At 58.6% G+C, this 15,604-nt stretch overlaps 2 protein-coding genes across 4 annotated transcripts in view; one reads left to right on the forward strand and one right to left on the reverse strand.

Moving 5' to 3' along the window:
• Positions 1-15,604, reverse strand: part of GSE1 (Gse1 coiled-coil protein) — a 407,885-nt gene that overhangs the window by 352,731 nt on the left and 39,550 nt on the right. The gene's annotated exons all lie outside the window — the stretch shown is intronic.
• Positions 1,403-7,055, forward strand: LOC123000765 (uncharacterized). Its single transcript, XM_057314680.1, has 3 exons — positions 1,403-1,659; positions 3,325-3,395; positions 4,657-7,055. The coding sequence occupies exons 1-3, from the start codon at positions 1,406-1,408 to the stop codon at positions 4,986-4,988; spliced, it is 657 nt and encodes a 218-aa protein (XP_057170663.1). The 5' UTR covers positions 1,403-1,405; the 3' UTR covers positions 4,989-7,055.

A 15,604-nucleotide genomic window follows, 5' to 3' on the forward strand; every position in this document is an offset into this window, starting at 1 on the left:
GTCATTCGGGAGCTCCTAGGCCCCACTCAAGGCACTGGGGTTACAGCAGTGGACAGACCTGTCTTGGCCGGCAGAGTTTCTGCTCATTTACCCTCCATGGCTCCCCACTACCTTCAGGACGGGACAAACCCCCACGCACATGCTCAAAGCCATCAACCCAGGCTGGAGCTCTCCTCTCTGGACTCCAGCACCCCCCACACCCCCAGCCCTCCAGTCATCCGGACAGGCCCCTGCAGTGTGCACGGTACCCACGTTCATGAACCCCTCCAAGCCTCTGCCCGCGCTGGTCCCTCCACCAGGCACACCATCCTGTCCCCTCTGCACAGGACTCATTTTCACTGCTTCTTCAGGACGCCTCCCTTGTCCATTCCACGAGACGCTAGCGTTAAACTGAAGACCCCTGGTGTGAACTCGAGGTGACGCGCGCACTCGGGTGTATGTGAGTCACAGGAGATCTTACAGGAGGGAGAAGGATGTGGGGCCTGAGGAAGGGGTGTCAGGGGTAGCTGGGCAGAGGTCCTGGGATGGGGGACTGCCTGGAGCGGGCAGGAAGGCCACAGTTTGGAGGCTTTGCAGGTGGCAGGAGTCATTCGCTGACAGACCCTGGGGCCCTCCACTCACAGCTGGAAAGGGAACTGTTGTCCAGAGGCCACTCTCCTGCTCATGAACCTTCGAGAGCTCCCCATGGCCCAGCCACAAAGTCTAAGAGATGCTGGGCACCCAGGAGTGGGCATTCACAGCCCTCATGCTGGCCCAACCCACCCTCTCTCCTCCACTCCTGACCCTTTCTCCATCACCCAAAGGCCCCTGCTGTTCTCTAGTTCCCAAATGCCCCTCCCTCTCGGCTCCCCCTGACCCCCGGTTCTCAGCCCTCCTTGTCCTCTCAGGGAAGCCCCCCCATCCACCCCAGGCAGCCTGAACCCTGTCCCTCTGCAGTCTTCCAGGCCTGTCATCTTGGCGTTCCCCCCTTGAAGTAGGTACCCTGTCCAGCCCATTTTACAGGTGAGGCTGAGGTTAGGTCACACGCCCAGGCCACACAGCTCTGGAGTGAGGGGCTGGGCTGGGGACAGGGCCGCACTTCGGAGTGCCTTACACAGCTTGGAGAGGTCACAATATTCCTCACTGGGTGCCTTTCATTCCCTACCGGGACCCTGCCGGCCAGGGGACCCGAGCTTCTAGCCCAGCAGGCCGGAGATATAGCCCCAGCGGGGAGAACGCCACACAAGGGATGTGACCGTGAACCTCTGTGGACTTGAGCAGACTCAGACCTTTAGGAGTTTAACAACTGGGATCAGCATCTGCCCCGGCACTGGCCACACCACAGAGGACAGCCACATGACCCCGGACAAGGTGCCTGAGCGCTCCAGGCCGGTTCCCTCCTCTCCACAGCGGGGAAGTTGGGTAGATGGCCCCCGAGGTCTCCCGGACCACTGGGCACCACCGGGCACCACGGGAGAAGGCCAAGTCTTGCCACCCTTTCCGGTTGAGGCTGCGCCGCGGGCCTGCCCCGGACGGACAGCGGCAAGAGGAGGGAGGAGCCAGGAAATCCGGGCGGGGCGGCGCCCACCCCCAGCCCCGGGCCAGGCGCCGGAGGGGACGCCGGCTGCCCCCAGAAACGCGCTCCAGATGCGCGCGCGGCGCTGCCAGCATTCCTGGAAGGTAACGCCAGGCCGGGCGGGGGGCGGGGGCGGGGGCGCAGCCCGCCGCCAGATGTGCACGGCGCACAGCTGCCCCCGGCTAATAAGGTCAGCTCCTGGCTCCGGCGAGCCGCGCACACACCAGCCGCCTCCGCCCGCCCGGCACCCGCCGCCTCGCTTCCTGGGGCGGGAAGGAGGCCCCCCTCCCCCGGCCACAGGGGGAGGGCCCGAGCCCCCCGTGGGGACCGGGAAGGGCCACTGGGCTAGTTGGGGAGAGGTCGGCATCCCCCACCCCTGGGGGAAGGAGCCGACCCTCCCTTTGGGGGGAGCAAAAACACCCAGCACCCTTCCCCCCCCAGCCAACCCCTCCCTGCGAGGGGTGGGACCCCGAGATGGGACCCCACCCCCTTGCAGTTGGAGGAGAGGTGGGGATGAGCGGGGGTGTTGGGGGGCTTGCTCTGATTTTCTCTTGTATTAGCTGTTTCCCTTCAGAGATTGAGAGACCACATGCAGTGTTCTGTGTCCTAGCCTGAGGGGAAGGGCAGGCATTCCACATGCCCCCTAGGTTGGGGATCCCCACTATGGGCTGGCCCTGCTTCGGTGGGAAGCACAGCTGTGGGGAGCTGGGGCTCCTAGGATTCCCTGCCCTACAAGGGAACTCACCCCCACACACACAGCATGTCCCCTCCACCTCACCCCACCCCGGGAACACCCTGTCCTCCATTGGGAGATGTGAGGTCACCAGCCTGGGGTCGTGGGGGGCAGGGGGAAGGGGAGCCAGTTGGGAGATCAGAGCCCAGATTCCACTCCTCCCTTCCATCCAGGTCCCCCACAGGGCCAAGGGCAGCCCCCCTCCTGCCCCCTCCTCCCTAGATAAAGGCGCCGGCAGCCGCCTTTGTTTCTCGGGTGTAAACCGAGCCAGATGCGGTCTAATCCCCCAGCTGGGCTGGATTTGCTGGCGGCTTTGGCTCTAGAGCCTCCCAAACCCTTGAGCCCCGCCTGCCCGGCTGGCGTTTGCAGGGCTGCTGGGGGTGGGGGTGGGGGTGCTGGTAGCCTCAAGATTACTCTTCACCCACCTGAGGGCCAAGGACAGGGTGAGGCCCCTGGCTTTGGGGGATCCTGTCCTCCTGGGGCCAAAAGACTTTGGGTGAATCACATGACTCAGAGCCTTGGTTTTCTTATCTGTAAACTGGGAATGATGAGGACAAAACCCACAGGTCCTATAGCTCAGAGACTTTTATTAGAATGGTGCTCACCTCCCTGACTCCCCACGAAAAGCCTACAGTGCCCCATCTAACCACACACCCCATCTCCAGAGCACAGAGCAGTGGGGACAGAAACGGAGATGCCTACGGAAGTCTGTAGGCGCACCTCATTCCTTCCAAGAACCCGGAACCCAAGGAGGCTGGTGCTAAGACTAATCCCACTGCACAGAGGAAGAAGCTGAGGCCCAAAAAATTCCCAAGGCTAGTAAGAAACAAGATTATCAGTAAAATAGAGAAATGGCCCAGGTCACTCAGCAAATGGAAGGCAGTGGATAGATGCCCCAGGAACAAATGCTCGAGCAGCAAGGGGGGCACATTCTCAGCTTCTGCCCAAGTCCCCTGGTAGCACTAGGTGGGGTCTTCAGAGTGTGGTCTAAAGCCCTCCAGAATCAGATCCCTGAGAGTCTTGTTAAAAACTGCAGATTCCTCGGCACCGGCCTGCCGTACCCACCAGAGTCCCACGAGGAGGCCCAGAAATCTGCGTTTATTACAGGTGTGTGTATGCGATGGGGGGGGAAGGGGGTGAGCAGGGGAGCTGCGTTCTATGCTGCTGCCCAGGTGGTCTGTGCCCTCTGTGTAGGGGGTGTGTGTGTGCCAGGGGGTATGCCAGGGGAGGAGGGGCCTGGGGTAGGCCCAGCCAAAGGCAACTCTGAAGGGGGCCCTCTGTCCCCTCTGGGGCCCACCCTATAGCCCTGGGCCACCCGGGTTGGGAGCACAGCCTCACCTGGGCTGGTCCAGCCAGAAGGTGGGCGGGATGCCAAGCGCAGAACCTGCCAGAGTGTCTGATGGATGCGGCGCCTCCTTCCAGAGGCCATTAATCATCCGAAGAAACTCCCTGTCAGTCCCTCTGTTCCCACTGCCTCCGCCCATGCACAACCCCCACATGCAGACGTGCAGACCACGCCCACATGCACACACACGCACACGCACCTCACGCATGCAGATGCACACCACACCCCCGTCTGCATCCGCCACACATGCAAAGAGCACACGCGGCACCCAGGCTGTGCACGCACATGCATTCCACGCCCGCAGCACGCAGGCTCTGCATGTATACACGTCACACACACACACACACACACACACACACACACACAGCACACAGCACACATGCACACCGGCACAGACTTCAGACACCACACACTGATCCCGCACCACACAGTGTGCTCACACCATACAGAGCACGTGCACACACATACATGTGTGACCGTCCCAGTCAAGGTCGTTCCCACCCTGTGACAGGGGGCAAACAGGGCCCTGGAGCTCTTACAAATTACCCCAAAGGCCAGACCACCCTGTGCAGCCTCCACGCCAGGGCCCAGCCAGGTTCCAGCCCCACGGTCCTTTGCTCGGGGCCACAAGGCTGTCAGCCTGGTACCTCTCGGGGCTTTGGCTGGTGGACAGAGTGACTAATAAAAAATGAGGAAATGAATTACTGATGGGCTGATAAACATGGCTTGGCAGACACCTTGCCTTTGCAAGCAGGGAGGGCAGTCATGGTGAGGGTTCTTTGGGGTGGGACCGTCCTTCCCCATGCATTTCACCGATGAGAACAAGGGCCGGGTGGGGGACCCGTCCAGAGCAGGCAACTCCCCGAGAGACCTCTGGGACAACAGCGTGGAGATCCCCGCCCCCGCCTGCCCATCACCCTCTCTGACCCAGAAGCCCAGCCCTGTGTGTCTGGCCTGGGCTCGTGCGCCTTACACATGGGAACCCCGGAGCCGTTCATTCATTCACCCACTCCTACCCAAAAGGACACAAACACAGGGTTGAGATTCTGAAGATGCAACCGGGTGGAGAGAGGCTGTCTTCAGCGGAGCAGTCGGGCCTCCAAGAGGAGGCGACACTTGAGTGTTGGATGAAAAAGAGCTGGTGCCCCGGACAGAAGGGCAGGGGGCTGTGCAGCAGGACCCCCCCCCCCCACTCCAAAGCCCAGGAAGAAGCACCACCTGAGGGTCTGTCCATTTGGCTCCCACACCCACATCCTCAGCAGGACAAGGCACCAGGAGGCAGTCCTGTCCCTCTTTGCTCCCAATTCGGTCCACACCCTGAGCCCCCATCCACCCACCCACCTGAGGGTGTCTGATGGGGTAGTCTGAGTCCTCCCCCCAATGCCCCCATCCATCCTGTGCTGAAGCTTGAGGCCTGAGGGGAGCAGAATCTGCAGAACGTTTCCATTCAGATGGGAGGCCTGGTTTTCTCGAAGCGTGCCCCCAGGAAGCGCCTCGTGGCCAGGGCCTCTCACTGGGGTTTAGTATCCAGAAGGCAGCTTCCAAGGAAGAAGTCATGAAAGCACTTGGCTCAGTGTGGCCTTGTGGTGACAAGCATGTGCCTTCTAAGGGATGTAGCAAAGGCCAACGCCTTCACTGTGGCCCGTCTGCCAAAAAGCCTCACTCACTGCTTTCTGTCTCCCACGCCCAACTGTGGGGAAGAAAATCTGGCTGGGCCCAGGCCCCAGGAGCCTGACACCCCCTAAACCAGGACAGAGGGGTTGCCAAGCGCAGGCACCAGCAGCTGTCAGAGAAGAGGCATGGAGCGACACCCACCAGCTGTGTTGGCACCGGGGGTCCTTGGAGGCCAGGACCATGATGACTCTACATTTGCTTTCTCAAGTTTTTCTAGATCTTCTAAGTTTTCAGGCATCATTTTGTGCTGGGGAAGCAGGGAGTGTTACAAAAGACACTCACGGGAGGAAGGAATAGAAATGGCCTTGATACAGAAGCGAAACCATCAAGGTTTGGATGGGCTTTGGGACCTCGGTCGGCAGCTCTTACAAGGAAGACCCTGCTGAACCCCCCGGCAGCTCCACGCGACAGCGCTGAGGAAGGCAGAGAAAGGGGCTGCGTCCAGCCAGGCACTCCTCTGTTCCACCCGTGCGTCCAACTACTGGTCCATCCATCCAAGCTCCCATCTGTCTGGCCCTCCACACACTCAACTGTGCATGCATGCATCCATTCGTCCATCCGTCCTCTTTCCATCTTTCTGTCCTTCTGCCCACTCATTTGTAGTAAGCACCTTTTTTGCCTTACCTAACCAGCATCTGCCCCACCCCTCACCCGGCGGTGCTGTCAATCAGCACACTCCCTTTCCCTCCATAGAGGTGGGCAGGTGCTCTGGGGCTGAGCCAATCAGGATCTTCCCTGGGACATTAGCTAGGAAACTGCTCTTCTCCCCCATCTGGAGTCACTAGATGTCAGCCTCAAACTGCTTGCTGGTGGTAGTCTCTGACAGCCTGTGAAGAGAACCTGCCAATGAATGAATCCCACCCAGGAGAAAGCGGAACTGAGGATGGAGAAAGGCAGAGGCCTGGAGGCATCCGATGAGCCCGAGACCCACGGTGCCTGAAGCCAGCATCGCCCTCAGTCTGTTCAATAATGCCCCATCTTGCTAGTGTACACTGGACTTGGGCTTGTCACTGATGGACAGAAGGGGGCATTGGTCACACAAGCCCTTCTAATACAGTACCTGGTGATTTAGAACCTTCTAGATGCTCATCCCTGAGTTAGATAAGGATGCCCTAAAGACAAACGAGCTTTGTGCTTGCCTGCCAGCTGGACAGGCAGTTCTACAACAATGAGGAAAGCCACACAGGTATCAAGGCCAGCATGAGGTCAAAAGGGGACAGAAAAGGTCCCTATCACTAAGCCTCAGTTTCCCTATCTATAAAAAGGAGACAGCATTCCTATCGTGCAAGACTGCTCAAAGATCAGGGATGAAGTAAGCCATCTGAGCTGCCCACCCACCAGCCATTCCTACCCCCTTCTTTTCTGATGGCACAGCCTGCCCCCATGAAGTCTGAAAAGGTCAGAGACTCATATCCCTAGCACCCCGGCAATTACAGCTGGGCAGATGACCAGCCCTGGATAAGTGGACTCAAGTTTGCTGAAATCTTCTGGGAAACACTCTCCCCCAAAAGAGAAAAGGGCAAGAGAGCCCCCTTCCGCTTCCCATCCCTCTTCTGGATATTATCATGTGAGAACGTGATGCTTGCAGCTATGGCAGCCAGCTTGCAACCATGAGGAAAGGGTCAAGAGAATCATACTTGAAGAAAAAGGTCACCTCTTGTACACTTGGGGCTGGGAGGTGGGGTTTACACTCGCTGTTGGTTGTGGGAGGTGGTCTCATGAAGCAGATAAAAGCAGTGATTCTGGAACTAGTCTTTTTGGGTTCAAATCGGAGCTCTACTACTTGCTGGCTGTGTGACCTCAGGCAAGTTACTTTACCTCTCTGTGCTTTCATTTTCATCTCTATAAAATGGGAATAATATTTAGGAGTGTTGAATAATTTAGTACAGCTTGAAAACCTCTAGCACGGCGCTCAGCACACAGAAAGTGCCCAACAGACATGAAGTGTAATTAGCCATCAGTAAGAAAATGTGGGGGTCAGGGAGGGCCAGGCTGGGACCGGGCAAGCCGGGCAGGCACAAAGGCCCAGCCCGCGGGAGCTGAACAGGAGCCGTGAGTCTGCTCCCGGCCTTGGCACCGTGCAGGCTGCTCTGACTTGCTCTGTGTTCGCCCTGCCAAGGCCGGAGCAGCTGGCTCCAGGCTGCCGATGACGCAGCCGCCTCGCCCTCCACCCGCTGGCTGTGCCGCCCTTGCCCACCGAGAGCCGGGCTGGCGGCCCGCAAGGTGGGCGTCCCATTGGCCTGGGGGGACGTTGGCCCCCAGTCCAGTGGTGGCCCCCCTCCTCCCTGCAGGCAGCACTCCCTGACTCCCCGCCAGTGAGTTTCACCTTCGGCGGAGAGAGCGGTGTCTCTCCGCCCCTCCCGCCAGAGCCGAGTGTGAAAGCAATTCCGCTTGGCGGCCTCGCAACAGTGAGTCAAAAACAGTTGTCTGGCTTGTCGGATGCCCAGGCCCTGCACAGCTCAGAGCAGGCTGCCGGGCTGGGGGCCACGTAACCCTCTCGGGTGTGTTCTCTCCAGCGAGGGCCGGACGCCCCAGGCTCAGGGTGTATGTGTGTGTGGGGGGGGACACCAGGGTGCTTTGCAGCAGGGTAGAAGGCGGCTCACATCTTTCTGCACCGTCTCCTCTTCTGCTCTCTGGTCTTCTGGGCTCAAGAACATGTTACTGCTGACCCTCCCTCTGCTACCAAAAGCGGATCAGACATGACTGAGCTTCCCTCCCTCTCTGCCAGCTCTATGGGGTTCTCTTGGGGCTGGGATGCTGTAAAGAGCGACGCTAGGCACGGCCTGCAGGCAGGGACTTGGCTGGACACACAAGCCTCCTGGCCTCTCCGTGATGACCCCAGACACAGGCACTGTCATTACCCCCATCCTACAGGTGAGCACACTGAGGCTCAGTGCGGGTGAGTACCCTCCCCAAGTCACACAGCAAGCTCATGGAAGGGCAGGAACTCAAACCCAGGCTTGGCTGACCTTAAAGCCAGGGCATTCACTGCACTGACTCAGCATTCCCAGAAGCTTCCGGCCGCAGGGCTTTGCCCTCCCCCTCCTGCACACTGCTGCCCAAGAACAGTGTTTACAACCCTCCCCTGCTCAGCAACCTTCAATGGCTCCCCAGCACCCAAAGGAAAAAAACAAACCAAACCCTTTGCAGAGCCCTCCCCATCCCTGACTCCTGACATCAGCCTGGAACCCACTGACTGTTCCCCAGAGCCAAGTGAAGGGCTCCTTGAGAGCCTGGACTGCACACTGTCTCCTCTAGCAGGCTGGCCCGCACCCACTGCAGGGCCTTTGTGCAGTGCCCTTCTCTGCCCGCGGCCCCTCTGCCTACTGCCACCTCCTCAGAGAGGCCGTCCCGGCCCCTCCTAGGGCAGCACCCCCACCGCGCCCTCTCGTGCACAGATTTCTCCACCGCTCCTCACTGCCCGGCATGACCCTTTCTCGGTGCTGAGTTCTGTTTAACGTTTGAGGCCTCTGACTAGCCAGTGAGCCTGTGAGGGCAGGGCCATGCCTGTCCTGTTTACGGCTGCGCCCCTGTGCCAGCACGTGGCCAGGGTTTGGGGACTGCTGAGTGAAGAAGTTAATGAGCGCGTGTGTGCGTGAATGAGTCCCCATCTCCCGGGGCTCACGTGAGGCCAGCATGGATCCTGAGTCCTGGCTGGCCTGAAAGGAACCTCCCCTGGGCCCAACCACCCGCACTCTGGCCCCAGCCTCTCAGATCCCACCCACTACCCTTCCAGACCCGCCACAACCGTGTAGACTTCCCCAACTGTGCCCGCACAATCGTGCTGCTGGAATCACCCCCTCTCCCCCGCCTACTGGGCCAGCTCCTGCACATCCCTCAAGAGCCCCTGCAAGGATTGCCTCCTTTGCCAGGCAGAGCCGATCATACCCCCTCTGACACCCTGTGGCATGGACACACCCACTGTGAGGCCCACAAGGACTTGCCTTCACAAACCGTGGCCCTGCACCCAGCAGGTGCTCACCGTGCTGCTACAAGAGAGCCACCTCCTCTGCGGAACCAGACCAGAGCGCTGACAGCGGTGGTTGGTTTGCTCATTGTTAAGTCCTCAGTGCAAACTCTAATGCCTGCCGGATGGATGGATGGACCAACAGACGGCTGGATGGGCAGATAGGTGGATGAAGAGAAAGGAAGGAGAAATGGATGGATGGCTGGGTAGATGAACTGGTGGGTGGACGCCCAAAAAGAAAAAAATATGGATGGATGGATGGATGGATGGATGGATGGATGGATGGATGGAATGGATGGCCATCTATGAATGGCTGGAAGAAGGAAGGAAAGGCAGACAGATGGACAATGGATGCATGCCAGCATGGATGATGGAAGGAGGAATGGATGGATGGATGGGTGGGTGAAGAATGGATGGAGGGAAGAGAGGGAGGGAGGGCGCAGGGAGGGAAGGGTGGACGAGCAGACAGGCAGGCAGGCAACTGGGTAGGGAGAATGAGCACTGCCCTGTTACTTACTCCTTTATGGGTCCCCCCTGCTTTCTGACCAGATGAAGAACCCCACAGAGTCGTCTCCCCCACCCTCACTGGCAAGGGCTGCCGCTGCTTTAAGCGGAGGGCGGGGGTGGTATCTCCTTAGCACCCCATCCACACAAACAGACACGTCCCACCCACTGGTGTCATAGGGACCAGCCCCACAGACAGCGTAGTGAGGCTGAGTACCAAGTCATCTCCTAGCAGGGGACACTCACGGAGCCCTTGCTCCATCCAGAGGCCTGTCTGTAGAGACTCCACACAGCCTGAGCTCCAGAACAGCGACAGGCAGCAGACTGTTCCCTCACTTTATCAAGAGGGAAACTGAGGTCCAAAGAGGCTGGATGGTTACCCAGAGTCACACAGCTGCAGGTAGCTGAGCCAGGATTCAAACCCAGGCAGTGGGGCTCCAGAGCCTGCATGCTTAGCCCCTCAGCTGCCAGGGGCCCCAGGCTGGGTCGCCATGTTCCACCTGCCTGCTCCCTGGTGTTTCTATTCTCCTTGTTCCTCATCTTAATTCTACGTAGGATTTCTTACTTCATGGTTTCCCTTAAATCAACTCACTTTCTCAGCTTAAATAAATCTGAAACGTATATGACTACCACAAAAGGAAAATCGGTATTAAGTAACATAAATAGAAGGTAACCCTAATAACCCATACCATGAAAATGAAGCAATGTTGTTCAACTTTAGCCAAATATGAATCCCAAGGAAGGCTCTGGGCCCGAGGCCTATTCTTATTAAAAAAAAGAGATCAGCGAGTGTGGTAGTTTAAAAATACGTCCACAGATGCTTCGACACGCTTCCCACGAAGAGGTGGAGCCCTTGAGTATGGGCCAGACTTAGTGATTCACTACCAACCAAGAGAAGAGGGTGGAAGTCCCAGCGTGTGGCTTCTGAGACCACGTCATTACAGGCAAACAGCCTCCTCCCGGTTCTCTCCTAGATCGCTCGCTCTGCAAAGCCAGCTGCTCTGTGGAGAGCCCCACATGGCAAGGGACTGCACCCTCTTGCTGTCAGCGAGCACTAGACTGAGGCCTCCAGCCACCAGTGTGAGGGCGCCATCTTGGCAGCTGGTCCCCCAGCCTCGGTGGAGCCTTCGGCTGAGACCACAGCCCCAGGCACCTTCCTGATTACACTCTCATTAGAGACCTGGAGCTGGAGTCACCCGGCTGAGCCACTCCCCACAGAGACTGTGAGATAATAACTCTGTGTTGTTTTAAGCTGCAACATTTTGGGGTGCCTTGTTACACTGCAACAGATAACTCATACAGCCAATGTGAGAGAGGCGTTCAAGACAGCAATTTCAAACCAAGACTTTCTTTCAAGTAGTCGGGATGATCAAAGAGCAACTGGAAGGAGGGGAAGAAGACAGGACTCAATGTACTCTTCACTATCATGAATATTCTGAATTATGGTGCCTCTCCCGTCTGCTCTCCACCGAGCCGCCAGAGGGAGGGGGCTGCGTGAATCAGCTCACATCTTCCCAGGAAAATTCCCCAACAGACACCCTTCCTGCTCAGAGTGAACTCCCAGTGCTTCATGTCCTCCAGCCCCTACTGACTGCTCAGATCCCAGCACCCCTGCCCCGTTCTCCCTCCTCCCTGCTCCTCATCCATTCCAGCCACATGGGCTTCCTGCTTTCCCCACAAAACCCCAAACTCATTTCCACCTCTGGGCTTCTGCACTGTTCTTCTGGTCCCTCTGCCAGGACCGGTCCTCCCTGGTTTGCCCCTCACTCCACTCGGCGCTTTGCTCGGAGGCTGCCGACCGTGGTATCTCCTAGCCATTCCCACGAGCCCCTGTTCCCTGACTGCTCCCGACCCTCACTGGCTTCACTGCTACCCACAACACTGACCTTCGCATGATGCCACGGTGCACACCTACTCCCTCCTCACTGTCTGATGCCCAGCAGAAGGGAATCTTGACTGGGGCCGGGCTGGGGCCATGTGGCTCACAGCTGCCTCTCCCCTACGTGGAGCAATGCCCACACATAGTAGGTGCTTAACGAGCCTCTGCGGAATGAATGCTAAAGCCTCTCCATCCTGCTTAGAGTGTGGCATCCAGGAAAACAGGGAGTCAGACTCGAACTGAACGGAGTTACAAACTCAAACTGGAACAGACCACGCTAATTTGTAGAGCCTCGAGCTAAACCCAAATATAAAAATGTTTCTCGGCTGCCAACCAGACCGAGGATTTTCTTTTTCTTTTTTAATGAGTTTGGCTCCAGGAATCTCTCCTCTATGTTCCTAAACCTCGTCTTCCCTCGCCTCTCCCCTTCTCCTGGTTCTCCATACTCGCTGCCGTCACCAGCACGGTGAGTCCTCCCAGGGCTCTCTGCTCCTTTTTCTCCCTGAGGCATCAGGAGGGTGCCTCCCCCCAACACAGTAACCTCGGTGGGGTCCCTCCTCTGCCAGCCTTTGAGAGGTGCCAGGCGTTGCCCCAGGAAGCTGAGAGAAGTGTCTTGGCCTCCAGAACATCTTAACAATGGTCCTGAGAATCGGTATAGGGTTTCCACCAGGGATGACAAGAAAGTTCTAGAACCAGATGGGCATGGTCATGAAGGTGGCACAGCAGTGTGGAGGTACATAACACCACTTGACTGCACCCCTGAAAACGGTTACAGTGGTAAATTCTACATTGTGTTTGTTTAACGTTTATTTTTTTAAACAAAAAAGGTGTTTAAAAAAAATGGTGCTGGCCCCTTTTGGCATCATCAAGTTGAGGAGTCCGAAGAATTTAAAACTGACAATGATGCTAGGTTTGAAGACTTTTTTCTGCGTTTCTCTGAGATAGAACAGAGAGCTTTGATTCCTGCCCAGCCAGCAAACCGACTTCTTCCCACGACGACGCAGAAAACAATCAGGATCAACCTCGGAACGCCGCCCACTGAAACATCTCACAAACGTGCTTCTGGGAGAGACAGTTCAGTTTAAAATTTTTTACCTTCCTCTTTCATATGCAAAATTAAAACAGAAGGAGGAGAAGAAACGTCACGGTAGGCACACAGCCCTGCGGTGAATCCGGTGAATCCGGTGAGTCCGGACTCCTGTGGGGAAGGCACGCTGAGCCGGAGGGGCCGCCCCCAGGACGGAGACCAGTGAGACAGAAAATAAATAAACAAAAGCTTCCCAACCTTGGACAGAGGGTTTTCAACGCGGACGATCCTCCACCAGCAGGCCACGCGGCGAGCCTTAGATGTATTTTTAATTGGGCCACAGTTTTCGGCTTCCCAGGCGACATGTTCAAGGAGGTGCTGGACTTGGTCACATCGTCCAAGCTGCCTGATCCGACAGAGCCGTTGCCACATGGCTACTGGAAAGGGGAGCTGGCTGCTTGGGAAAAGAGGTCTAACTCCCCACCGCCCCCCAGCAGTGGCCTTCCCAGATCCAAAGCTGCCGGTGGGCAGTTTCAACCACGGAGGGTGTCATGGAGAGCGTTGAACCCCACTGTGCCGGGACATGAACACATCCCAGAGGAAGGGGGAGCTGACAGGTCCTGTGACCAAGGGCACAGCCTCCAGCCCCACCTGTGGTCCTGCTGGCCACTTCGCCGACGCTGGCAGACGGGGCCTGGCCAGAACTGGGGAGTCTTGCTGTGGCCGCCACCCAGGGGCTGGGTGAGGCAGACTGATGTTCTGGACAAACTTGGCCCCGAGGTCTTTCTTGGTTGGCCCAGCTCAGGAGAGCGTCCAGTGGAGGAAGAGGCTGGGGCCTCCCCCCTGAAGCACATGGGATGCTGCACCCGGGGCCTCGGGGAGGACGGAGGGCCAAGGGAGGGCAGGGCAGGTGCCTGCCAGCAGGGGCGCAGCCAAGAGGAAGGGAGCTGAGGAACCAGCCTCCTGGCCTCTCCCTCTCTCCCAGGCACCCCCAGCAGACCCTTGGCTGCCCCATAGCCCGGTGGGTGTAGCCCTCCCCTGCCTGCCCTGAAGCGGACCCAGCCGCATAGGGGTGACCCTGGGGGAGAAGGGCTGGGCCAGCAGCTGAGTCAGCTCCCGCCAGGTCATTCAGAGAGCTGACCTCTCCACCCAGAGGCAGGAAAACGCCCGTCTTCAACCAGGGCCTGTCCAGCCCAGGCAAGGAGCCTAAGTGCCATCAGCGCCCCCTGCCATGGTGCCGGGGTGGCTGGGGGCCACGCCCCACCCTCCTGCAAAGTGCTCCTCACTAAACTAGGGTTATTTACAGAGCTGGCTGTTCTTTTAAATCCTTGGCTTGTTTAGGAAGCCCCGGCAGTGAGGGCTGCAGGCTGAGCCCTCGAGGGGATGTGGGCTAGGGGGCAGCCCTGCCTGGGGGTCTGGGGCCTGCTGGCCTTTGAGCAGGGGACAAATTAATCCCTGTGGGGGCATGGGGGATGTGGCTCCCCCTATACAGAAGGAATGTGTGTGTGTGTGTGTGTGTGTGTGTGTGTGTGTGCGTGCACGTGGGTGCCCGCGCAAGGGGGATGGAGGAGTGGGAGACACACCAGCAGCCTGCAGCCGACCTCCCCAGCACACCAGCCACACAGTGGGCTCCTCGTGGGTGACCAGGCTCTTCCCCTCCCCCCTAGCAGGGACAGCTGCAGGCCGCCCCTGGCCTCCCTGCCTAGAGCAGGGGCTGAGCCACTTGACCTTGGAGGGCTGGTCTACTCCAGGATTTTACGGTTGGGGGCCTGGTTTTCCCAGCCATGGTGTCTCAGAGAGAGGACAGCCCAGAGGACGCAGAGTGGCCACAAAGGCTTGGCTGTTCTCCCATGTGCCTCACTGGGCTGGGGAGGCGGGAGGGGGGCTGCTGTGGGGGCACAGGCGGGGTGGGGGTGTGGTAGGAGGAAGCTGGAAGGAGCCAGGGAGCTGAGAGGACGTTTTGGGAAGGCTTCCTGAAAAAAGGGGTTGGGAGAGACACAGAGACACAGAGAGAGACAAGGAAGCACAGAGAGACATGGAGAGACAGAGACGAGAGACACATACTGAGAGAGAAACAGAAGGGAGAGAGAAACTGAAAGACAGAGGGACTCAGGCTGAGAGGCAGAGACAAAGAGAACGGGAGAAGGCGCACAACGAGGCCGCGGGAGAAGGCGCTAGAAGGCCGACATGTGTGTGGTGAGGCTGAAGTTCAAAAAGGAGGGGAAGAGGTGGTTTGACGACCAAAGTCATTGAAAAATGTTTGGCACAGCTGCCCCGAGGCTCCTGGCCGCGGGCCCGGCTCCACACTGAACTTAAACAAACCCCCGTAGCAGCCATCTGCTTGATTTTAAAATAAATCAAACAGTCTGCTGAGCCGGGTGATCGAGTTTCCATCTGTGCCGCCGCTCGCTCGCCGGCTTGGAGCCGCGCTTGCCTCTCCCAGCCAAGCCTCCTGGCAACATGTGGGCCGGTAATTCCTCCAGGAGCAGGGGAAACCGGACCCCCGCCCGCCCAGGCCTAACTGAAACCAAGTGCTATTTTTACAGCCACCCACTGCAGAGGGGGGACCGAAGAGCACTCTGAACACCCAGGCACGGGGTTATGCTGAGTGGCTTCGGCCCACGGGGTCCCCCCCCACCCCGAGAGAAAGGGCTGAGGGGCCAAGCTGGAGGGGGGATGCTGGGCCCCCAGGAGCAGGAGGATGCTCCCACGTTGCGTGAGAACACTCAGGCCACCAGGTCTGGGCAGCTGCAGCTTGCTGGGGGTGGCCCCTGCCCGGGGCCCACCTGGAGCAGCTGAAAATAGCAGCGGGGATCCCCCCCCAGGCTGGGGTCACCCTGGGAAGTGCTGCCCACCTGTCCCTAAGTCAGCTCCTGTCAGCCGGGGGGCCAGGTGACTAAGGGAGCCTGCCTTCCCCGGC

This window comes from Ursus arctos, unplaced genomic scaffold (assembly GCF_023065955.2).
Source record: "Ursus arctos isolate Adak ecotype North America unplaced genomic scaffold, UrsArc2.0 scaffold_19, whole genome shotgun sequence".
NCBI lineage: Eukaryota > Metazoa > Chordata > Mammalia > Carnivora > Ursidae > Ursus > Ursus arctos.